The 24,982-nt window shown below is 54.0% G+C and overlaps 1 protein-coding gene across 2 annotated transcripts in view; it reads left to right on the top strand.

The window, feature by feature from the left end:
- CCDC13 (coiled-coil domain containing 13) overlaps positions 1–22,381 on the top strand; it is a 32,529-nt gene extending 10,148 nt beyond the window's left edge. For both annotated transcript variants that reach the window (XM_070359023.1, XM_070359024.1), the window contains exons 5-16: positions 157–246; positions 4,775–4,891; positions 6,097–6,201; positions 8,746–8,904; positions 9,530–9,706; positions 10,867–11,073; positions 12,681–12,820; positions 13,305–13,388; positions 15,569–15,691; positions 19,411–19,565; positions 21,540–21,654; positions 22,222–22,381. In XM_070359023.1, coding sequence (XP_070215124.1) covers positions 157–246; positions 4,775–4,891; positions 6,097–6,201; positions 8,746–8,904; positions 9,530–9,706; positions 10,867–11,073; positions 12,681–12,820; positions 13,305–13,388; positions 15,569–15,691; positions 19,411–19,565; positions 21,540–21,654; positions 22,222–22,381 — 1,632 coding nt within the window. The remainder of the gene's footprint in view (positions 1–156; positions 247–4,774; positions 4,892–6,096; positions 6,202–8,745; positions 8,905–9,529; positions 9,707–10,866; positions 11,074–12,680; positions 12,821–13,304; positions 13,389–15,568; positions 15,692–19,410; positions 19,566–21,539; positions 21,655–22,221) is intronic.
- The last annotated feature ends 2,601 nt before the right edge of the window (positions 22,382–24,982 follow it).

Raw genomic sequence — 24,982 nt, 5'->3', positions numbered from 1 at the left:
GGACAGTTCTTCCATTAATGGGCCTTCAAGTGAGCTGAAGAGACAGGCTACTGAGATCGGTGACCGCACATCCGACGGCAGCACCAGAGCACTTCCCGCAAGGTGCCACAACCACTGAGCAGAATTAAATATTAAGTGCCAGGCTTGCTTTTTCAGCTGCAGATAGCCCAGGCCAGGCTGCCAGCCAAGGGATCCACTGACGCAGGAGCCAAGCCACCAAGGACCCAGATGGGAGACAGAGTCTTGGTATGAATTCCCTTCTGTGCTGGGGAGTGTGTGAGGCAGCCATGGGCCTGGGCCTCCCCTCTTCCATGGGGGCGCAGGTGTCTCTCTCCAGGGTCTACCTCCACCCCACTGCTGAGCTGGTGCCACCACTGCAGCAGCATCCTCAGAGTAGCCATCAGGGCACAGTGACCAAGTCTACCATCTGAGGCCAGGAATGCCCCAGTGAAGGCTAGTGAGGGTCTAATTGATTTAGTTCCCAGAGAGGGAGGTCAGCAGGGGCCTGAGGACCCCGGAATCCTAGAATTTCAGCATCAGGAGGGAAGGCCTGGTGTAGCTGGCCTCCCACTCTCAGCCCAGCCATGAAGGATCTCCGTTACAGCCTTCACTGGTGAGACATCCAGCCTCTACCTCACCCCAGGGACAGGGCTCTCACTCGTCCTCAACGGAACCCTGGTTTTGGAAGGAGGCAGTCCATATTGTGGGAAGTCTTCCCTTGGTGGAACTCCAAATCTACAGAGTAAAAGTGGTCACTGGGAATGGGGGCTATTTCCAAGATTCCATTTTCACGTAGCCAATGAGCCTCCAGGAAACCTAGGACATGGGAATTACAACTCCATGAAAGGAAGGCAGCCTGACCCAGTGGGCTACTGGTGAGGGGCACCAAACCCAAGCCAGACAATAAATAGCTCAGAGTCTCAAGGACAGGCTTCCCAGGTGGTTCAGTGGTAAAGAGTCTGCCTGCCAATGTAGGAGGCAGAGGAGATGCAGGTTCAGTCCCTGGGTTGGGAAGATCCCTTGGAGAAGGGGCATGGCAACCCACTCCAGTATTCTTGCCTGGAGAATCCCCATGGACCGAGGAGCCTGACGGGCTACATTCCATGGGGTCACAAAGAGTCAGACATGACTGAGCAACCGAGTACACACTCAAGAACATCCCAGGAGGCCTCCCCACGGTTTTGTTTTTGTTTTTTTGGCTGCACCATGTGGTTTATGAGATCTTAGTTCCCTGATCAGAGATTGAACCCGGGGCCCCAGCAGTGAGAGCACCAAGTTCTAATCACTGGACAGCCAAGGAAATCTCTCCATCGTTTTCTTAAGCCAAATGAGTTGGTGAAATGGAATCCAAGCCTCAGTACTCCCAGTTCGGTGCCCCCTTTTCCACCCAATCTTCCCTGTTGTCTATGACTCAGGGTCAAGCCACTTCATGCCTGTCTCAAGGAGAATTCAGTCCTCTCCTCGGTGTACAGTGATGGGCCCCTCCATGTACAGGGTGACATATCTCTTGAAGGCTAGTCTTGTGTAGACCTGTCTCATTGCTAGGGAGGCAGTGGAGGGGCTCCGCCCTCAGCGGGGGCCAGTCTGGGTGTCATTCAGCGCTTTTCCCAGCTCTAGGGGATGCTGCTAAGCTGCCCCATGTACATCCACATCTCTGAGTGGGACTGTGCTGGGTGGGAAACTGCTCATTCGGTCACTTGTTGAACCTGATGGAATTTTCTGTAACACAGAGAATCAAAGACCAGCCCACTGTCCACAATAGGGGAGATGAGTAGGCATACTGAAGGGAAGAGGCGGGGACAGGGCCCTCAGGGAGAGCCCCCTGGCTTGGAGTTCACAGAGGGAACGCACTCCACCCGAGGCAGCCAGGAGGTGGGATGGGCAAGGGCTTCCTGAGGTGGCCTTGCTGGAGTAGGAAGGTAGGGGTGGCCCTTCCAGCAGAAGCAGCGTAAGCTCAGAGCAGGAAAGCGTCACTGTTCCTATTCTGTTTGTTAGCTGGGCATCAGTTAGACAACATTTGGCTGCAGCCCAGGGCCCATGAGGAGGAAAAGGGGAACATAAACAAAGCTGGGGTGGAGTCACCTGCGGAAGGAAGCCTTGACAGTAGCTGGAGGAGGAGTTCCAACTTCGTTCTCTGGCAGCAGGGAGCCTGGGAGGTTTCTGATGGAAGCGTGGGTGGTCGGCTGCAGTCTCCACTCCTCAGGACACAGGTCTTCCCGGGCCTCTTCTACTGAGAGCGAGAACAATAGCCATGTTCCTCTCATTAGACTGTTCAGCCCAACCCAGGCCTGGGTCATGCTCCATAGCCTGCGGGCTCACCCCCGACTGGGCCCAGAGCTCCAAGTGCATTCCAGAGTAGAGCTGAATACCCTCTCTGCATGGGGCCTCATGAAGCTGTTGTTGTGTGTGGCCTTGGCACTGTCTGCTCCCCCTGGACACCGGTTCAGGTATTCCCTCAGGGGAGAAAGCCAAGACCCCCAGAAAGCCTGTGGTATCTCACTCTGGGCAGAAACAGCTCTGAAATGCCAAGGAGGTGGGGTTGGCACAGCTTCCCGAGTTGGGGGTGAGGTGTGGAGCCTGGCAGAGTAGATGGGGTGATGCCCTCACCAGAACACCATCTAACCCTCAGCCACTTTTGCCAGCTGCCGCCCCAAGCCAAGTTATGCTCTCTGGGCATCACCATCTGTCAGAATCTGCCCCAGGGAGCACCTTTACAAGCATTATCCCATCAACACTCACAGGCACCCCAGGGGCTGGTATAAGATTGCCCCCATTTCACAGGCGAGAAAATGAGGCTTGGAGAGGTGTGAGGTTGCCCGGGCTCCAGATCGAGATGCAATCCGAGTGCCCTTTCTGTGCCCTCATGCTCTCAAGTGCTCTCTCAGCTCTTGCACCACCACCCACCAGAGCCTGGGGGATAGGGCGGGAGGGGGTTGTCAGGCAGGGGCTGCTGCTTCCTAACCCAGGGCAGATTCAAAGCAGCACCTTAGCAGGGGGCAGACAGGCCCCCAACAGCAGTGGGAAGGGATGGCAGACAGCCAGACGGGGGAAGGACAGACAAAAAAAAGATGCCCTTGTGTTTTGCCTAAGTTCTCCGGTTGCAAATTCTGCTCACACTGGTTACTCTATTTAGCCTCATGGTGGCGCTGTGAGGACGCAAGCATTTCCTAGATGAGACCCGCCCCCATGAGTCCAGGCTTTCCTGGCTGTGTGTGCAGGTCTAGTTACTTTGATCAGTGGTTTTCACAGGGGCTGCCCAGAACCTCTGGGGTCTATGGAGCTCCCCACCCCCAGTCTCCTAGGGTCTATCTTTCACTAGAATTCCCTGGAAGTTTTAATCTGTGTCTGCTAAGAAAAATTGAGAAAGCTGCTGCGGTATCCACCTTGTTTCCCAGAAGTTTACTCCACCTGATGTCTTGGGACAGGAGCAGATGGTCTGTGTCACTGCCAGTGGGACCCTCAGCCCACCAACCAGTGTACCTGTTGCCATCATGCCAGGGCAGCAGCAGCAGCTTAAATTTGGAAAATCAGTTGGTGCAAGGGAAGGACTAGGCTCCTAATTCTACTGCTGCCACCTCAGCCAGCTGTGTGACTGAGAGGGCATGTATTTCCCTCCTCAGGAACTTATTTTCATCACCTATGGAAAAGGTTTGAATGGGCTGACCCTGGAGTCCCTTTAATGCCAAAGTTCTGTGAGCCTCAGGAACTTCTATTGAAGTCAGAAATGGGGAGCACATTAGCTCCCCATTTTGAGAAAAATTTCATCCAAATAGTTTACATGAAATATTATTATTAAAAAAAAACAAAACACTGCTAAGAACTCTAACAGGCAGAGTTTTCATGGTTCCTGCAATTCTTTATACCACAGAAATGGAGCACTGGGGGATTAAACTGGTCCTTATTTCTTTTTTCAAAAAATAATGTTATTCATTTATTTATTTATTTTTGGCTGTGCTGAGTCTTCACTGCTGCAAGGGCTTTTCTCTAGTTGCGGTGTGCAGGCTTCTCATTGGGTAGCTTTTCTTGTTGCAGAGCACTAGGGCACATGGGCTTCAGGAGTTGCAGCTCTTGGGCTCTAGAGCACAGGCTCAGTACCTGTGGCACATGGGCACAGCTGCTCCGCTGCATGTGGGATCTTCCCAGATAAAGGATTGAACCCGTGTCTTCTGCATTGGCAGGCAAATTCTTTGCCAGTGAGCCACCAGGGAAACCCTGGGTCCTTATTTCTATTTAGTGAACTTACTGCCAGGAAAGCCCAAGGCCCAGTCTGACAATTCTAGGAGAGGGAGGCCCTGAGTTAGAATGTTTGTGGCCCTCCTGCCAAGCTAAACCCGTTCCCTCTTCATCCTGAGTGAGGGTGGATTTGCTGTGATACCAGTCTCTACACACAGCAGAGAGCCCACAGTCTGTGTCTGGGGAGGGGGGGAACAGCCTCCTCCAGATGCTCCCGGTCTGTGGTCAACCACAGGTGTCCACACGTGTGTGGGCCACACTTGAGCACAGGGCTCAGGCCCCAGCGTTGGGCTGCCAGGATCCACACCCCTGCTCCCCTTTACCAGGTCCCTCAAGCCAAGGGGCTCACCTTGCACCAGCCTCTGCTCTGCATCCACAATGGTCTGACGGCAGGACCTACCTCACAGCGCGTATGATGATGAGATGGGCTCCTTTTGTTGAGCCTCAGCGTGGTACCTGCACACACCTGGAGAAATGGGGGCTGTGAGTATTATTACTATTTAGGCTTCAAGTGAACTCTCTCCCTGTCTTTCCCAACCAGCCGGAGAACCCAGAGGTGAAAGTCTTGCAGGACAGGCTGGCGGCCACAAACTTGAAGATGAGTGACCTCCGCAACCAGATCCAGGCTGTGAAGCAGGAGCTCCGGATGGCCCAGAAGGTACTTCTGGGTCAGAGTTCAGGTCTTCTTGCATGGCTGGACTAGGGCTGGGAAGGGCACGGCTGGACAATGACTTCCATTCAGGAGCCTGGTCCCGTGAGCATCATGTTGCTTGTTCTGGGTCAGGCTCCAGATCCAGTAACGTCCTTCCACCAGCTCTTTAAACAGACCCATCTAGTAAGGGGGATTGCTGGCTGCCTGCAGGTCCCTGCACAGAGGCCCTTGTGGTGCCCACCCAACCCTGGATGGAAGACAGTGCTGTCCACCCTAGAAAGTCCCTTAAACCTTCCCTGAGCTATGTGTACCCCAACAGACCCTGGATGTCTCCTTAATAAGCCACCTTGGACTTGGAAGCCTACCAAGACCCACCTCCTGTCCACTGCTGTCTCTAATGTTAGAAAATGGAAAGGTTGTTTGTGGATTAAAGGCCCCTTTCAAAGGAAAATGCTCAGACTTGGGAGGCAGGCCCAGCTGGTTCATTATTTATTTTTATTTACATAGTGAATTCTCTGGCATTTGTCTTCCCTGCTGGAACCACTCAGACCAGCCAAGATTTCCAAAACAGAGTTCTATTGTGGAAACAAGCACCAGAGACTTGGTACGCTAGATCAGTTTCCGTGACAGGCTACAGAGGGCCCCAGGGCACAAGCTGGGGTGTACTGTTTCTACCTCAAAGCCTTGAGGTTGAGCCTGAACATCTCCCTGTAACAACCACAAATCTGGGCCCTTCTGGAAGCAAACATCCCCAAGTGGCATTTGGTAGGCCCCTGCCTTGCTGCACTCAGACACGGCCCCTCGTCTGTGGCTTTGCACGGAGGGCAAGGCCCTGTGGTGAGGTCGTCCCTGTAACCTCCAGAACAATCTCAGTTCAGGGTGACAGGGGAACAAATTTAGGAAGCAGGTCCTGGTCAACTTTGTGATTCACTCATCCCAGAATGTGTCAAGAGCAGGCGGCCCCACCTGGGCACTGTCAGCAGTTCCTTGTCTGCTTGGAGCATCACCGGGAAGTGCTGGGGAAGGTGGGTTTACTGCTTTCCCAGGGAGAGCTGCTCATAGAGCGTGGTCAACTGGCCTTTGAGGTGGGGAGGCGGGAGAGGGGGGTGGTTGTGCAGGTGGAGGCCGGGTCTTCTGGGAACGCCAGGCACCCAGCACTGTTTCTGCACATACTGTGCTTTGGGTCATACTGAAGGCCCCACCTTTTTCAGGTTTTGACTAGTGAGGTTGGGGAAGATGTGAACATCCAGCAGCTCCTGTCCTCGCCTGGGACCTGGAGGGGTCGGGCTCAACAGATCCTTGTCCTGCAGAGCAAGGTGAGTGAGTCATCAGGCTCCTCCTGGCCCTGAACGTAAGGCTTGAGATGCCCTAGAAAGACCCACGATGACCCACATTAAGAGACACAGAACCCAAAAAAGGCCTTTAGATTCTGCGGAGTGCACTCGCAACGCTGTTGTTTCACATTTTCCCCAACCAGCCTGATTTTCATTTGTTGTTTAATGAACAGGCATTTATGGAACACTACATGCCAGGCACTGGCGCTCAACAAATGCCTTTGATTTATTTCACTCCAGGCAGATTTTTTTCCCCCTAGTTCATGTAAATTTGCATGACTATTGTAGGCTTTTTCCAGTTTTGTCCAAATGCTTGCAGGCTTTTGAAAGTTTCAATTACCCACCCCACCCCCCACCAAAAAAAAACTTAGCCTGTCTCCCTTTTTATGTTCTAAATATTTTGGAGCATTTCTGGGAGATGGTGAAAGACAGAGAATCCTGGCATACTGCAGTCCATGGGGTCGCAAAGAATCGGACACGACTGAGTGACTGAACAGCAACAAAGAGGCTGGGAGTAGGGGCTCCGCAGCCATACTGCTTGGATTCAAATCTTCGCTCTCTGAGACTTCGCTGGTGGTCCAGTGGCTAAGACTCCATGCTCCCAATGCAGGGGGCCTGGATTTGATCCCTGATTGGGGAACTGGATCCCACATCCCACAACTAACACGTGTCCCAACTGAGACCTAGTACGGCCAAATACATAAATATATATTTTTTAAAAACCAGCAAATGTTAGCTCTCCACTCACCAACTGTGTGGCCTCAGGCAAAATGCTTCATCTCTGTGTCTCAGTTCCCTCCTCTTTGTACTGTGGATAATGACGGCATCTACCCTACAGGTTGTGGGGGGACTGAACGTGTGCACATGTGTAAATCGCTTGCCACAGTGCCTGGCATGGAGGAAACGCTGTCTGAGGTTAGCTGGACCAAGAAACTAAGAGGCATGCAATTAGGTGGGCCACTTCCATGATTTGCCACGCGCAGGTTCGCCTTCACCCCAGGTTCTCCAGTGGCTTTTACCCTCAGGGTCTCCTGTGGGATCCTTGAAGCCAAATGAAGAGGTCTCCAAAAAACTGTAATTAACAACCAGTGTGTGGCCTTGAGCTTCCAGAGACCTGAGTTTGAGTCTGGCCTCAGTCATTGGTCTACATGTTTGGTGTCTTTGAATAAATCTCTTCATCTCTGTGTCTCAGTCTCTGCACCTGTAAAATGGAGATAATAATACCTTCTTTATAGGATTGTTATGGGTTAGACAAAATAATGTTTGGGAAGCACCCAGCACAGTGCGTGGCCATAATAAGCACTCAGCACTTTAGTTATTATTGTTAGTGTTGTGCTGCTGCTACTGCTAAGTCACTTCAGTCGTGTCTGACTCTGTGCGACCCCATAGACGGCAGCCCACCAGGCTCCCCCGTCCCTGGGATTCTCCAGGCAAGAACACTGGAGTGGGTTGCATTAGTGTTGTAAAGCTGTGTAAATAAATGGTTAAAAGCAAGTGTTCTTTAGCGCTTAAATGGAATTACCACACAATGCCACAGGAGGGCGCTGATCCTGCAGCCCTTTACCAGGGATCCCAGTGAATTTTTCTCCTGGCCATGGACACAGGAACCCAGTGGGCTATGGTCCACACAGTGGCAAAGAGTCAGACATGACTGAGTGACTAACACTTTCAGGGTCACACCATGTATGTTGTGTTGACACAGAAATCAGGGTTAGAAGGGCCCTAGGGGTTATCCACATTAAACTCAAAGTGATAAAGCCATTGTTCTGTAGGATGACTTCCACCTGCCCTATGCTGAGGGCTTCCGCCGTCATTTTGAGGCCATTTTGGGGTTTCTCAAAGTTGCCTAACCTAAAAATCATCTATAGCACCTGTTTAAAATGAAAATCCCAGTGTTCTTCCCCTGGAGTGGGCCCCAAGATTTGTCACCCCAAAAACATCTTGGGGATTCCCAGGCTCAGACAAGTTGGGATTCTGAACTCTCCTAACATACAGGGTGTACTCATAGATCCCCTACCCTTAACAGACGAGGGACCTGAGATTCAGAGAAGTAATCTGTGCAGAGTCACAGCCAGCGAGGCTCTGAGCTGGTCTCCCAGCTTCCCCACCCTGCCCTCCCTCGCAGCATCTCCTGCAGGAACCTGTGGCCTCCCGAGGAGCGTCCCCAGGCTCAGGTGGCCTGTCTGTTAGCTATTTCTGGTACTGAGACCTGTTGTCCTTTCCCTCCCAAGTTCCCGGGGCTCCACATCTGCTTCTCGGCCTCAGAGATAGGGTGATTTCTCTCATTTCCTTTGAAGTTTCTCTTTGCCAAGCAAAGCCTCTCTGGTGTCTTCCCTTGTTCTGCTCAGGATGCTGCCACAGACCCCTTCCACCCCTCCCCCACCAGTGTCCCTCTCCTAGGGGCCTCCACACCCATCTGGAACTGCGGTGTCATCTGTCCAGGGGGGTCATGCATACATCACATTGCAGGGCGGCCCCTCTGAGGGGTCGAGTCTCACTGCAGACCTGTTGTGGAACCACCTTCAGGTTAGAGAGCTTGAGAAACAGCTGGGACAGACCCGGAGCCGGTCCGAAGAAACAGCCAGTGAGCTGTCTGTCTATCCTGACTCAAGGAAGCTGTCAGCCCAGGAGAAAAATCTGCTGCGCATCCGCAACCTGGAGAGGGAAAAACAGGAAGGATGGGAGGTAAGTGTGCCCGGCAGGAGGTCAGGGGCATGTGGAACCGGGAGACCACAGCCACGTCTGTGAAGACTCAGAGGCTCTGAGGTTTGGGGTCACCTCTGTGCATGCTCCTCATGCCCTGCTGGTCCACTCTGAGCAGCCTGACTGGTTCCTCACCCCAAGCCCATTTCATGAATATCAAGGTGGCCCCATTATGGCTGTTATGGAGATGCTGGGCCTGAAACTAGCTCTTGATGGGGTGAGACACCTCAGTTTGAACATTAGGCTTAGTGTTGTCCACCGAAGCATGGCTTTTCTCTTTTCACCACCCAGGCAGGGATTGAGGGTCCTCAGAAGACACACTGGGACTTCCCAGGTGGCTCAGTGGTAAAGAACCCACCCGCCAATGCAGGAGATGCAAGAGATGTGGGTTCCCTGGGTCAGGAAGATCCTCTGAAGGAGGAGATGACAACCCACTCTAGCATTCTTGCCTGGAGAATCTCATGGACAGAGGAGCCCAGTGGGCTACAGTCCATGGGGTCCCAACCCCTCTCTGCTCTGGCCTCATCAGTGAGTGGCAGTGAAGGCTCAGCTGTGACCAAGGGTCCCACTCAGCCCTGCAGCCTGTGACTGCCCCCTCTGATTACAGAAACTTGCGGCGGAGCGGGATGCCCTCCAGAGAGAGCTCGAAGAGCTGAAAAAGAAGTTTGAGGGCATGAGGTCCCGGAACAAGGTGCTGTCGAGTGAAGTGAAGACCCTCAGGAGTCAGATGGGGACCCTTGTGGAGAAGGGCCGGCATGATGATGAGCTCATCGATGCCCTCATGGTACAGTTACCTCTGGGGCCCCCGCCCCAACCAGAGACCTGTGACCCAGTCCCAGCCCCCAGAGTCCTCATGCACCCCAACATGCCACCTGCATAACCCGGGAGCTCGTTGCTCTGCTGGGCCCAGCCCCAAAGCCTGGCGCTGGGCACAGGAGCAGCATAGAGGCTGCCGGAGGGCCAGCAGAGGACCTGCTGTGAGAGGTTGATGCCGGCCATGAGCCACTGAGCCTGTGGACCCCAAAGGAGGAAGAAGAGGATGTAGTGGGGACAGATGCGGTTACACCCTGGGTTATTTTTCATGGAGAAATGGAAAGGATGACTGAGGGGAGCCAGTGCATATCCCCATCTGTGTGGTAGCAACAGCACACCCTTCTGGGCTCTTGGGGTGTGGTTTATGATGGTGAGTCACCAGTCATGTCCAACTCTTTGCAACCCCATGGACGGTAGCCTGCCAGGCTCCTTTGTCCATGGGATTTCCCAGGCAAGAGTACTGGAATGGGTTGCCACTTCCTCTTCCAGGGAAGATAACCCTTGCTGCTGCTGCTAAGTCGATTCAGTCGTGTCCGACTCTGTGCGACCCCATAGACGGCAGCCCACCAGGCTCCCCCATCCCTGGGATTCTCCAGGCGAGAACACTGGAGTGGGTTGCCATTTCCTTCTCCAATGCATGAAAGTGAAAAGTGAAAGTGAAGTAGCTCAGTCGTGTCCAACTCTTAGCGACCCCATGGACTGCAGCTTACCAAGCTCCTCCATCCATGGGATTTTCTAGGCAAGAGTACTGGAGTGGGGTGCCATTGCCTTCTCCGAAGATAATCCTTAGGAACACATAATCCAATTTCACAGCTAGGTAAGTCATCCAAGGCCACACAACTGAATTCAAACCAGACTTATCTGATCGTAAAATCTCCTTGGATGGGGCTCCCGGAAGCCTTTTGGATGTCCTTCTTAACCCTGATCTCAAGGAGAAGGGAGCTGAGGACAGGAAAACCTGGTTGAATACCCGCTGAGGGCAGGCAAAGTATTCTTCCTTCTCAAGGGAACACTAGCATCCCACTGTTAGGTTCCCGAGGAGCAGGGAAGGGGTGGGTTGCTGGTCTTCTCTTGTCCTTCTCTATCGAGAGTCGTGGCTCCCCTCGCCCACCCTCCCACCCGGCCCCACAGGACCAGCTGAAACAGCTCCAGGAGATTCTGGGCAGCCTGAGTCTGCAAGAGGAGAAGACGCGAGTGTCCCAGCACCGCCTAGACCAGCAGCTCAACAGCGAGGCTCAGCGAAGCAGCAGCCTGGTGGCCCAACTGCGGGCCATGGTGGCTGAGCGGGAGGCCAAGGTGCGGCAGCTGGAGCTGGAGATTGGGCAGCTCAGTGTGCAGGTGAGCGGGGCACTGGCTCAGCCTGCTGGCTCCCAAGTTGGGCAAGTCCACCCATTACCCAGAGAAGCCTCAGCCACTTCCTCTTCCCTCCACCTGTGTTCCCTTGGGCTGCACCATCTCCTACCTGGCCCTGCTTCGGCTCCCTGCTTCCATCTGGCTCCCCAGCCCATGCTGCACACACCTTTCCTCTCTGAAGTACAGATCTGATTGTCTCCCTGCTCCTTGTAAAACCTGTCTGTGGCTCCCCATCACCCTCAACCTCACCTGGCCAAGGGTCCAGGCTCCTGCCAGCTTACCCTCTTCCTCCCCAGTTGTGGCCTTCATCCTCATGACCCAAGATGGTGGCCACAGTGCCAGCACTTTTATCCACATTCCAGGCAGCAGGATAGCAGAAGGGAAGCACACTCCTTCGTCCAGTCTGCAGGGCACCAGATGACTGGCTCCTGCTGCCATCCCTCCTGCATCTTCTCTTCACTGCCCACCGTCCACCACTCTAACCACGTGGATGCCACTGAGCTCCCCCATGGCCCCACTTTCTCCCCACTCTGGGCCTGTGCACATACCCAAAGCACACACCTTCCCTGCCCTCCCCTCAGCTTTGACATCTTACTAGTCCAGAGCTCCTCCAGGAAGCTCTGGGGCTCCCAGTCTGTATTATAAGCCCCTCCTGGGTACTCTCCTAACTCCTGTGCATCCCCAAGCCAAACTTCTGTCACACAGTGTGATCATTTTCCTGTTTTCTCTCCCAAATTCTCCTTGAGGGGGCACCGACAGTGGTGCCTCAGTGCCTGGCCCAGGACCGAGCACACAGTAGTTAGCTGCTCAGTAAATGCCTGTCTAACGCGTGAGCTCCTGAGGATGTTTTGCCTTAGCAGAGGCCTGGAGGTCACAGTATCTCCACCTCACTGCTGTCCTGGCTCCAGGCACAGAAAAGAGACTGACCTTCACCTCAGAGGTCACACCGAGCAGTTGGGGGCCGAGCACTACCCCAGACAAAAGGGCACACATGGCAAGTTTCCTCGGGGTGGCCGGGCTTAGGGGACGTGCCAGGTTGTTCGGGGCTCACACCAACTGTCCCGCTGTTGATGGTGGCCAGACCTCCCGTTGGGGGTCCTCAAACGTTCCTCCTTCCACTGGCCCCACCAGCCATCTGAAAGAGGGAGGGATGGGGGAAGGTAGGGGCCTGAGAAGCCCAGCCTCCTGGCCGGGCTGCCAACCCTTGCTCTTGGCTTCAGGTGTTTGGAAGGTCTTCACATCTCTAGTTGAAAAAGGCCTGAAGTCACACCTGGTGTTCATCCCCGTGTGGGTGGGGCTGCCCGGAGAGGTGGACCTGCCCCCTCACCTCCCCTTGGGACCTGAATGTGGAACAGCTTCATGGCCTGGTCACCCTCCTCTGGCTGTGAAGCTCCCTTTCTGAAGAGAGGCATTATGAGCTGTTATTATCATGCAAGCAGTGCCTTCACCCAACAGGCCTCGCTTTGCACTCCTGAAAAGAAGCCTCTTTCATATCCCCTGAAAGCCCCGAAATCAAGCCAAGGCCCCCTCCTGCCTTCTCCAGGCCTCTGAGCCAAGGCCCTGATGATGGAACCCACGTCTGTTCCCTGCAGTATCTTCGGAATAAAGGAGTAGACGAGGGCTCCAGTGGGCCCGAGGTCAGCCGGGCCTCCACCAAGCTCCCTGAGGACCCTGGCCTGACCAAGCCCCCAGCCTCAGCGGGCGATCATGCTGGCAGGCTTGGATCTTCTCGGTAAGAAAAAATGGGGTGGGGCGCTGGGTTGGGAAGTGCATCTTCATTATTCAGAAGAAAGGGCGGGAAGCCCCGGATGCAATTTTACGATGTCTGTGGTGTTGTCTTTCTGATACATGGGCCTCCCCTTCCGTCAGCCTCGCATCTGTATGAAGGGGCCAGTGAGTTCCAGATACCATTACTTCAAGAGCGTTTGGCTGCAGCTGTCTGTAAAATTGGTTCCCAGCTGGCCTCAATTCTCACCCGCTTCTAGGATTCTCAAACAGACCCGTGTTGGACCCTTCGAGGCTCTGATGTCCCCTGGCTCTGTCTTGTTTTTAAGCAAGCTAGAGTTCTGGAAAGGAGGGCGGCAAATCCACAGGGTGGCTCTAGGGGCCAGCACTGCCCCCTCCTCCACTCCCAGGTCCCTGCTGGCCCCTGCTCCCCTCACAGCTGGGCCCAGCCTGCCTGCCCGTGGTGATGAGCCCATTCTGTCTTTGCACAGCTCCGTGACCAGCCTGGGCCACACACTGGTGGAATCTTCTCTCACATGGCCTTCGCTGCCCAGTCCTCATGGGGCCTCACCCAGGTAGGAACCCAGCCCTCTCAGCACCATGCCTTCACAGGACTTCCCATCCTTGATTACTTAGCCAGTGTTACCATCCCATTACAAGGATGGGAAACTGAGGCCAGGCCACGTCTGGGGACTCATCCCAGTTTCCATAGGGACATAGAGGGTCAGGGAGGTCCAGGGCCTTATCTAAGGTGAAAGGGCAAGTGGCTTCACAATAGGAGTCCTGGCCTAGTGTTCCTTCTGCTACCAGAGTTCACACCAGGAACCTTCCAGGGCCTAGGGCCCAGAACCTTCCCTTGCCTCCTCTTGCCCATTGAGAGTCCGTCTCTAGGGGGGAGAATTTCACATCACACGGTTCCCACTTGAAGCCACTGATATCCCCTCAGCTCTCTGGCCCGCTCTTTGTTGATAGAATCAAGCCATAGCACTCCAATGGGCCCTTTGTCCTTCCTGCCAGCTCACAGACAAAGGGCTGCTTTGTCCTTCCTCACTTGTCCTGTGTACTGTCCACTGGAGCCGTGCTCCTGCTGTCAGCTCCTGCCCCCACTCCTTGGGCAGGTCAGCTCAGGTTCTGCTTGAGGCCTCTCAAGGGCCTCTGTCTCACGCTCACCTTGCTGTGTGGCTGTCGGCAAATCCTGGGGGCTGTCCCCCAGGAAGTGTCTGGGGGTGGTGCTTCTGGCTTGACATCTGGCGGCACAGGCACCATGGGCTGAGGGCAGCCCTGCAGATGCCCCCTCCATCAGCCTGGGGCCACAAGGGCATGGGGGAGAGGGGTCTGACTCAGAGCCTCAAGGGCCCCTGTCACACTCTCCTCATAGCACAGGGAGAACAGAGGCTCTGTTGCTCTGAGGCGGTTATCACAGTAGTGAGAGCAGGAGGATAGACAAGATGACCCCAAGGTCCCTGCCAGGCTTATGCAGCCATGACCTCTGCACTCCAAAGGGCTGCAGAAGCCAATGTGCCCCGGGCTGGCCAGACTGCTGGTTCTTAAGCTTGTGTCTTCCACAAGACACATATTTACCAAAGCCAACCACATGTGAGTCCTGCCTTCACGGAGCTCACAGTTCCCTCCCATTAGGGACAGGACAGATGTTCAGCAAGTAGGAGTGATCCCAGAGAGCGTGTCTGTCAGGGCTAGCGTGCTGGCTCAGATGCGGTGCCTGGGAGGCAGGTGGAGTGAGGGGATAACACCTTACCCCAACATGTGAGATCACAGAGGCGACTAGAGTAGGTTTTCCTAACTCACTGTGCACACGAATCAGCTGAGGATCTGCCAGGTTACAGCAGGTTCTGACTCTGCAGGTAGGATCCTGCAGGAAATGGGATCCTGCATTTCCAGCAAGCTCGATGATTCAGAGACCACATGGAGCGGCAAAACCTTAGAGTATACTTAGGAACCAGAACAGAGGGGAGCCTGCGGTCCTCAGAACCCATGGGGGAGCCAGTCAGCTTCTGGGCTCCTGGCCCCAGCCCAGCCCTCCTCAGGTCCTGGGGTTCTGGAAGAGCAAGTCAGCTTCACCAGGGTCTCCCTAGGAAGGGTGAGGGCAAAGGAGAGAGCAGCTTGGCACTGTACAAGCACTCCAGGGGTGGGGGCGTGCAGAGCTCCCCTTTGGTCCCAACCCCAGCCAGCAGGTAAGGCCCAGTGGTAAGAAGGGAACCAGAGATGGGCTGGATCAGGGCTGGAGAAAACTGACTAAATTACAAAGCAGGAGTCCAGGGCCCAGGAAAGAGGACTGGGCTGAGGGTCATGCCAGGAAATACAGGAGGGCCAGGACAGGCTGACAGGGAGACAGGAGGGGCTGGGCCCAGCTTGCACTGAAAAGGGCGGCCAGGTCCCACACCTCACGGGTTCCCAGGGTAGGACCACCAGGTGCCCAAGAGTCAGCTTCCAAGGCAACCATACTGATTCCAGGCCCCTACAGGGACTGGGTGGACAGAGGTACTGATGAAACTCTAGTCCTGGTGGGGAATGGCTTTGGAGCCAGCTAAGTGAGGTCGAGAGATTTCAGCAGAGCCAGGAATGGAGGCCTGAGAAGAAGCCAGAGGAAGAGGCCAGAAGGGACTGGACTGTCTTCCTTCTCTCTGGTTCCCTTTGAGGACCCGTGAATGTCCTTCCAGTCCCTCCCACCCTCACAGGGATAAGCATCTCTTCAGGTAACCCTTAACTGACCTCTGCCCCCAACCCTGGTCCCCAGGTTCTTGGACTCCCCTGAACAAAAAGGCTGGCAGACACAGGTGACGGAGTTCAAGGCCCTCTGGCAGGCTGCCGAGGTGGAGCGCGACCGGCTCACGGAGTTTGTCACCGTCCTACAGAAACGGTAACGCCTGGAGCCAGGGACACACTCTCGTGGGCCCAGGTGGGCTGGTGGTAGGCAGCCTGACCCAGGGGCATCCCTCTTGGACAGAGGCCAGGCCGTGTCCGTGCCTGGGTCCACCCCACTGGTGAGCTTGGTTCCCATAGTGTTGGTCCTGGGCCTTCCCGGCCACATCTCATGTGCCCCCCGAGTGCCCCTCAGTCTCGGGGCCCCGTCATCACACTTGTGTTCTGCCGTGGCCGTGAGGTGGGAGTCTCAAGGAAGGGACTCTGAAGTAGGTAAATCAGTCAAGTCAACTCACCAGTAAGAAAGATCTAGGATGAGCACAGCACTGCACTCCGTGTCTCTGCAGGCTGCGGTGGGAAGAAGTTCCAGGCGAGACTGAGGCCTGAAATAACAAAGAGGAAAAGGGTCACCGAGAGATGGGAGCTGGGGCTTTCCTGGTTGGGGGAGGGAAGCGTGTGGCCTGAGGCAGTGGACCGGGGGTTTGGTTTCCTCTAAGGGGTTGTTGACAGATTTCTATTCGGATAAACCAGTGTTCCTCTCTCAAGTGATACTTTTGGCAAGAACTGTGGCTGCCCAGGCCAACACATGGCCCAACCATGTGACATCCACACTGAAAAATATAAAGGATACCGCTGATTATCTCCCTGAACAGGCCATGTCACATGTCAGTTAGGGCTCTTTGGTGACAACAGAAACCAATTCTGGCTTCCCTTTCCTTCAAGGGAAAGGAGAGTGGGAAAGTGCTGGCCGTCTCCAATGTGCAGGGCAGAAGAGGAGCCCAAGAAGGTCCAGGGATATTGGTAGCAGGAACCCTGGAGTAGTCTCTCCTGGGCCATGAGAATGATGCCCAGTGGATTTCAGTTCTTATGCCAGTGGGTCCTGGGAGAGAAGGTCTAGCTGGCCTGGGTGGCTCACATGTCAACCCTGGACAAAGGCCAGACACCCATACTGGAAGGACCTCCAGGTGCTCACATAATGGAGGAACGCTGGGACTTTCCTGGTGGCCCAGTGGTTAAAGCTCCGTGTTTCCACTGCAGGGGGCATGGGTTTGATCCCTGGTGAGGGAACTAAGATCCTGCATGCCACACACTGCAGCCAAAAAAAAAAAAAAAAATTAAATTAAGTGAAGGAGGGGCAAACTGCCAAAGGAAAAGATGGAGTAAGTCACCAAAGGAGCTGAGGTGCTGGGATGGCAACTGCCTAAGCAGTGAGGGGTAATCAGCTTTATTTTCTTTTCAGTAGTATGTACACAGAGAGGGTAGGAATTTCAGACATGCTCAAGCAAGTAAGAAAAAGTAACAAATTCTTTTTCTGTCACTGAAATATAATGGCTAGCACAAGCCTCCAGCCTACCCAAGGGAAGAAACATACTCGGTTATGGCTTTCTTTGCCGTTTTCTTTGAGCTGCACCTGAGTCTGGGGCAGTGCGGTGTGAAGCAAGCTGACTCGCTTATCTACTGCTGCCTAACAAACCGTCCCAGACCTAGTGGCCTCAAATATGACTGATTTTTTCTTACCCTTCTGTGGGCAGCCTAGGTAATCCTGCTTCACATGATGCCAGCGGGATCACGCACATGCTCCATTCAGCTAGCTCGGTAGGGGCGCCTCTGTTGTGTACGTCGCCTCTCTCTCCATGTAGAGCCTTATCTTCCAGGGCCTCTCCATGCAGGGCTGGGGTGAGGGTGGGGCAGGCAAGAGACCTAGGGTACAACATTCAAAAGACACTCTCAGAGTCACACGTGTGTGATTCTCTCTCAGCTGATACCCAGACCTTCTGGGAACTGAATTTTACATTTTATTTTCATGACTTTTTATTTGAATGGCTACATGTGGACACGAGGCTGCAGCCACTGTGTTGAGCAGCACAACTCCATCATATTCTACCATATCCCATGGTGTGAATATGTTACCTTTGGTCTTTCCCCTGTTGATGCACCTTTAGGTTGTTTTAGTCATTTGCTTTAGCAAATACAGTTTCAAGGAACATTCAAAGTAACAAGGAACATTGAAACTAACATTGTTAGTTTCAAGGAACTAACGCAACACTAACAGGTTGTGTTAGTAGCTGTATACTGTGTTGGCATACAGTTCTGTGTTGGTAGTTGTATTCTGTTCAAAATTGTTAGCATTCTGCTCCTTCTTGAAGGAAGGGAAGAAGAACACCGGGAAGGTGGGATGGTGGGAAGAACGCTTCCTCCATCACTGTTCTTACATCTCCAGGTTCCCACTCTGATTTGCATGGGTCTATGTGTGTATGTGATCCTTTGCTGGGGTGAAACCTCAAAGAGTCCTTTGGTATCACAAAAGTCTGAAATGCCACACGTCACCATAAGAAGGACCACAGCCTCAAACTCAGTGAGAAAATAATCAGATCCTTTGGTGAAATAACCAAATAACAAGGACTTGAAGGCCCATAAATTCATGACAAGTATATAGAAAATAATAAATAATCATAATAACAAACAGAAAGCAATCACTAACTCCAAGCAAAACAAGCAAATAAGAAAGAAAATGTCCAGAATTCTTCGGTAGTCTAGTGGTCGGGACTTGGAGCGCTTCCACTGCAGAGGGCCCCGGTTCAATCTGTGGTTGGGGAACTAAGATCCCACATGCTGTGTGACATGGCCAAAAAAAAAAAAGTAATCATGAGTATACTGCCTCTTGAGTGTCCTAATGTAACCCCCTGTGGTAGACAGGATTTTGTTCCCTGTGTCCTTCCATCCCCACTCTTGTGCCTGTGAATACTTTATGTTATATGGCAAAAGAGACTTTGCAGATGTAATAATCATCATGGACCCTGAAACAGGGAGATTATCCTGGATTACCCAATCTAATCACTTGAACCCTTAAAAGCAGAGAAATTTCTCCATCTGGGGTCAGTCAGAGAGGTGCTACAGAAAAAGTCAGAGACAGTATGAAAAGGGTACCCGGCTGGCTTTGCAGATGGAGAGGGCCCAGTAGTCTCTAAAAGTTGAAAGTCACCCAGCCAACAAACCAACAGGAAACAGGGATTTTAGTCCTTCAACTGGAACTGAAGCCTTCCAACAATGTGGACAAGCCTAGAAGCAGATTCTCTCCTAGAAACTCCAGGTAAGAGCCCAGTTCAGCCAACACCTTGATTTTGGCTTATAAAACCTGGAGCAGAGAAACCAACAGGACCTGCTAAACTTCTGACTTACAGAACCATGGGGTGATAAATCTGCATTGTTTTAAGCTAAGTCTGTGGTAATTTGTTACAGCAGCAATAGAAAACAAATACGCTACCTAACATTCATTCAGCCCCCAATAAGGGTAATATAACTACATTGGGAAGTGGTGAGGTGATTCTGTTTGGTGAGGAGAAAGTACCAAAATAAAACTAAAATCTCATGTTGCATAAGATATACTCATAAGATTATATTTAAGCCTTAAAAAATAGCAGCATAAGCATCTGTAGAAATATGGCAGTAGTGAAAGGAACAGCTAAAAGCGGTATAAGTGGTTGCTTCTAGAGAGCAGGAATTGGGAGTGAGTAGGGGTGGGAAGAGGCTGCATTTTTTTTTTTTCATTTTAAGGCTTAGAGAGAACTATATGGTTTTTAAACGCACATATCTATGTTACTGCAATAAAAATAAGGAAGAACGGAGCCTGTGTCCACTGGTGTAAGACGTGCCCAGCTCTCTGAGAGTCTGAGCAGGTGCCAGGGAGTATGGTGGCCCCTGTTCTCTCATCACCAGGGTGGAGGAGAGGAACAGCAAGCTTCTGGAGTCAGAGAGGAGGCTGCAGGAAGAGCGGCATCGCGCCGTGGTGCTGGAGCAGCACCTGGAGAAGATGCGCCTGGAGCCGGGCAGGATGTCAGCCTCTCAGAGAGCAGCCCCCAGGAGCAAAACAGGTAGGGCTGGGGGTGGGGCCGGCCCAGGGCCATGTGGGCTGACGGTGCTCTGGGGCTCCTGGTTCTGACTGGGGGCTGGGGGAGAGCACACACAGCAGCAGAGGCAGGCTGAGCTCCACCCTGGTGGAGGGGCTACTGCCTGGCTCTACCCTCTGTCCTGAGCCCCTTAGCTTCCAAGGGCAGGACCCTAAGGTTCCACAAGTCACTTCTGCTTTCATCCCATTGGCCAGATCCTAGTCACATGACCACACCAGCTGCAGAGGGCAGTTTAGGTGTCCTAAACTAAAAGTTCAGTTCTATGGCTCTAACACAGTGGTTCTTAAGGTACAGTCTCTGGACCGCAAGTGGCAGCATCTCGTGGGGGCAGTGGGGGTGCGAGATGCCAGAGCCAGAAGCCATTTCTGGGGAGGGAGAATCTTCAGTGAGGAGATGATGGGTCTGCCTCTCTCTGATAGCTCTATCCCAACCCCTCTGGGTTCTGGCGTGGACGGTTGTCCCCACTTCCCTGCCTCTCAACACCCCAGTACCCCTCCCCCAGCCAAGGACACTTAGATCTTTTCTCCCAGGGCAGGTGAGATCAGAACACTGTAGGATGTGCCAGAAGTAGGGCACGGAGAAGGAGTAAAGCCCTTTTCCCTCCAGCAGAGCCAAGACTCCATGGGCCTTCCAGGAGCTGCTGAGAGTACAGGCTGGGGAAGGAGTACAGGGCTTAGCTCTGCTGAGCTCTCAGAACAGGTTCCTCAGGGATACAGTGTCTCCAGACCTTGGACTTACCTCCTTGGCCGAGCCTCCAACTAGGGAGGGCTAAGCCACAGTAAGAAAAACTACTCTGGCACTGCCTGGACAAGGAAGGGGCAACTGCCTGGAGAGAAAGTGACCACGTGGCTTCTGTGCATGCTGCTTGTGACCTGGGAAATGCAGCACCCCTCTGGGGGGCACAGCACACCCCTGCACCTATACAATAGGAAGCCTGATTGTGAAATGAGGTCCCTTGTGGCAGTTCCATGCCAGTGGGGAAGAGAACCATAAACAAACCAGCAAAGGATGGTAGGTCAGATAGAGGCAGGTGCTGTGGCTCATAGAAGAGGAAGGGGACAGGAGGTACGGAGAGCAGCTGATTTCTGTGGAGCAGTCACCCTAACTGATGAGCTGACATCTGAGCAAAGACAGCAGAAGGGGGTGGGGATGTGGCATAGATACCAGCGGGAAGAACAAGTGCAAAGGCCCTGAGGTGGGTACATGGCTGGGGGCTTGGAGGCAGTGAGACTGGAGCATGGGGAGGGGAATATGAAGTGAGGTAGGGAAGTCATGAAGTGCTGAGGTGGTGGTTCCATCACACAGGCCTTGAGGGCCAGACGTGCATCCACTGTGGCCTCACAGAGCTCTGGAGGCAAGAACTATTCTCCTCATGAAACAGGTGAGGAGACCAGCTCAGAGAAGTTGACGGTTTACCTGGGGCCACACAGCAGGAGGTAAAAGCCAGGGCTGCTGATGTCAGGTGACTTACCCTGCACCAGGCCGCCCCTGAGGTCTTATTCAGCACAGAGGTTTTCTGATGCTGTGATAGTACTGGAGTTCCCCACTGGGTGGGCTCTGATTTCTTTTTCTGAGCACTCTTTGTCGCCTGGACTCAGCCACCCTGGATCCCCTATATGTATGGATAGAGCTGGAGGTGAGGGGCCCAATGGTAAGAGAGCATCAGGTCCAATGACCTAGACTCAGACCCAACCTGCAGGCCAGACCTCAGGCCCAGCTGACTTCCAGAAACTTGTAAAATGCAAATATGGAAACATTAACAAGAGGAGCCATCTCAGTACAAAGCAGGGCCTGGAGGGAGGCAGCCTATACCCTGAAGGAGGTATAATGTTTCACAAAGTGGAAAAGCAGGAAGTGGACAGTTCGGGGTTGGGCAGGGGGAAGTGCTAACACAGAGCCATGGCCGGATCACAAAAAGTAGCCACTGCTGCCCCACAGGTCTGCCTGCCTCTAACACCAGGCACCACCCGAGCGAAAGTGAGAGGAAGGACCCATCTTCCGCCCAGCTCTCCAGTGTGCCCATGGAATCCCAGATGGAGGAGCTGACCACCAGGTGCTCCCTGCCCCTTTTTCTGAAAAGGGTGATGTTGCATGGGTGGAGGTGCCCTGACAGGCAGAGGGATCACATCGCTCCCCTCGTGACTTCTATTTGCCCAGAAGGCTGGTCCCGCAGGGTCCTGGGTTCTAAGCCTGCCATTCAGTGGCCGGCCATCAGGGGGCAGAGAGACCCAACCATGACTAAAGATCTCATGGTCCCAAGAAAAGCTTTATCATGTGTGGGTTACTGAACCCACTTTGCTCATTCACTTAAACTTTTTAAGGTCAAATGCAGTGGTGGGAAAGGAAGAAAGGGGAACCTCTATAAATTAGTACTCATGCCTTGAGGCAGTCAACATTTTGGAGAACTACCAGACACTAGGCCCAGCAGCTGTGAGTGGGCCCAGAGAGGAATCCCAGATGGTATTATTCCCCGAGGGTCCCTGAGAGGAGGGGACTGGTCAGAGAGTACCCTGAGTGTGAAGAGCAGCTATGCCGGCAGCCCCAGGGCCCTTCGCAAACATGCACACGTGCTCACACGTGCCAGCTCAGTCATGCTGAGCCCTCTCTCTGTGTGGTCCAGGCTGGCCATCCAGGTGGAGGAGAATGAAATGCTGAAGGCTGCCCTAGGCAACGCCCTGCAGGGAAAGGAGGAGGACTTCCGAATGTACCATGAGACCCTGGACCAGGTGAAAGGGGTTTTCCTGCAGGCCCTGCGGCAGCAGAAAGCAGACAAGCACTAGGAGGGCAGCCCCGTCAGCCTGGCTGGACAGGGCAGCCTTAGGCCTTGAGAGGACGAGGCTCCATCTGAGGACTCCATCTGCTCCTGGAAGCCAACCTGAAACAGCCAGCTGGGCCCTTGCTCCCAGAAGAGGCGCTTCAAAGGTGACCAGAGCCAATATCCCATGGCAGGAGAGCAATATCCCCGGGCATGCTTAGCCACAGCAGGGAAGGAGACCGACACCCTGTCAGCATCAGCAAGAGCTCTGGGATGAGACGCCAGCTGTGGATGAACAGATGCAGTCCCTTGGGCAGGTGCTCACTGCCCCGTCCCCTGCAGGGGACCTTGCAGGCCCAAAGGGCTCCACACGTGCAGGAGCATGCAGAGGGCTCTGGGCTGGGAGCAGCCCCCAGCCACCCAGCCACACTCCATCCCCCTCACTAGAGCATCCTCACAGCCCTAGGCCAATCCTACACCATGGCCCCATCTTGGGCATTCCTCCCTCTGCAGACTCGGGGGGCACTATGGTCCTAGCCATCTTGCCAACCCACACCTTAGGGCTCTTCCTTAGATTCAGACCCTTAGGTTTGTAATAATAATGATTATTTTCACGATCATTGCAGATCCCAGTGAGTGGGCATCTACTGTGTAAACCTGACCCCCATCAAGATCTCCAATAACCCAGGTGGTTGTCACCCTATTCTACAGATGGAGAAACTGAGGCTCATGGAAAGACACAGAACTAATATTTAACCCTGGCCTGTAGGCCTCCAAAAGCCGGGGCCTCCAGTTGAGCAGATTACCCAGGGTGGGCATGCTACTCACTACTGGGCAGCTCTGCCCCCCACCAGCTATTCCAAGAGGCACCTCTTTTTGCCAGTGGGCACTGGCGGCAGAGGGCAGAGGCAAGGCCAGCAAGAGGATTTTGAGGCAGTGGGTCCAGGCAAAGGAAGAGTGTACCTCCCTCCCCACGGCACAGGGCTGAGCTGGGAGGGCTGCTGCAGGAGAGCTCCAGGCCCCTCGGTGACAACCACAGGGTCACCCCCTCCACTACTGTCATGGGGAGGGGTGGCTCCATGGAGGGTAGCCACATCTCTGCTCACATGGGCCTACACAAAGACACAGACACACACAAATCCCGAGACTTGGGAGCATGAATCATATGTATACACATGTGCCAAAAGACGGTGCTGACTCCACGCTCACGGGTCCTGCCTGGCCCTTTCCCTTCAAGTAGCATCAGAGAAAAACTTCCTGCCCAGGAAACCTGAGGGGCCCTTCATCCTGATTGCCTTCACTACACTTGCTGAGGTCTCTAGACCTGTCACCCCATCCAGGGTCGGCTCCAAGTAGGGGGCCAGCATGGACTCCCTCCTCAGCCCCATCCCTGAAGAAGAGCTCCAACAGGCAGGGTCCAGGAAGCTGTGGATGACTTTCCCTGAGGAGGGGGTTTTCACAGTATGTACGCCGCCTATGTGAGTCACTGCACAAGTAACACAAGTGACTGGTCTTCTCTAGCAGGAAGGTACTGCTGCTGCTGCTGCTAAGTCGCTTCGGTCGTGTCTGACTCTGTGCGACCCCACAGACGGCAGCCCACCAGGCTCCCCCATCCCTGGGATTCTCCAGGCAAGAACACTGGAGTGGGTTGCCATTTTATCTACCTCTAAACACACACACATACACGGAGGGGCCAGCTTAGAGGTCTGCTCCACTCCCCCAGCAGAATCCCTCTTCAGGACTCACTGAATTAAAAGGTGCCAAGTGCTGGCACAGTGGATGGCACACAGTAAGCACTCAATAAATCTCAGCCCTCAGTATCTCCTCTATTAGTTCCACAAATACTTGTCGAGCAGCTCCACTGCCCCAGGTAAGGGGGCGCCGGGCAAGGTAGACTCGGCCCTGAGATCCTAGAAGCCCCAGACCAGCTGGGGAGACAGATTCCCAGGCCACCATGTACCCAGCCAGCTGGCCATCAAGTAGTCACTGCATGCCAACAGCATGCCAGCCTGTCCAGGCCTGTTAGGGACCCAGAGGTGAGCCTGACTTGCTGCTGCTTTTAGAGAGCTGCTGGTCTGGTCAAAGAGGTGTGGGAAATGGAGGGCCCTGATGGGGCAGGAAGAGGTGGGGTGGGATTGGGGGAGACAGAGACAGAAAACTGCACCTCAGAGCCTCCCACCATCCCTCTGGCTTCCAGGCTCATTGGCCAGGTCTGAATGGGGCGGGGGCCATCCTTCTACTCTCCCTGAGGTATGGATGGGAGAGGGTGGAAGGGGAAGGCCCAGGAGAAGAAAGTGTTGTCAAAAGGGACAAGGACGGGGCCCTGAAGGATCTAACCCAGGTGGGCCGGGTGGGGAGTGGGACAACCTAGTCTGTCCAGGTGAGTGCCCTTGGCCCCTCCTGAGCAGCAGTACCTGTCCCTGAGGAGGACCTCCCCCGCCCTCAGGCAGGTGGGTAGCCGGTGGGCTGGACTTTTCTCCCGATGGGAATACTGAAGTCCCTGCCCAGAGCCACACGGTGATGGGAATAGGAGACAGGTGCCCGGAGAGTGCAACAAACAAAGAGGCCAAGGATGGAGAGGCCTCACGTGAGGACTGTCCTTGGCCGCACCGTGGGCTGTGGGCCT

This window comes from Bos mutus, chromosome 22 (genome assembly GCF_027580195.1).
Source record: "Bos mutus isolate GX-2022 chromosome 22, NWIPB_WYAK_1.1, whole genome shotgun sequence".
NCBI lineage: Eukaryota > Metazoa > Chordata > Mammalia > Artiodactyla > Bovidae > Bos > Bos mutus.
This window is presented reverse-complemented; position numbering and strand designations above follow the sequence as displayed.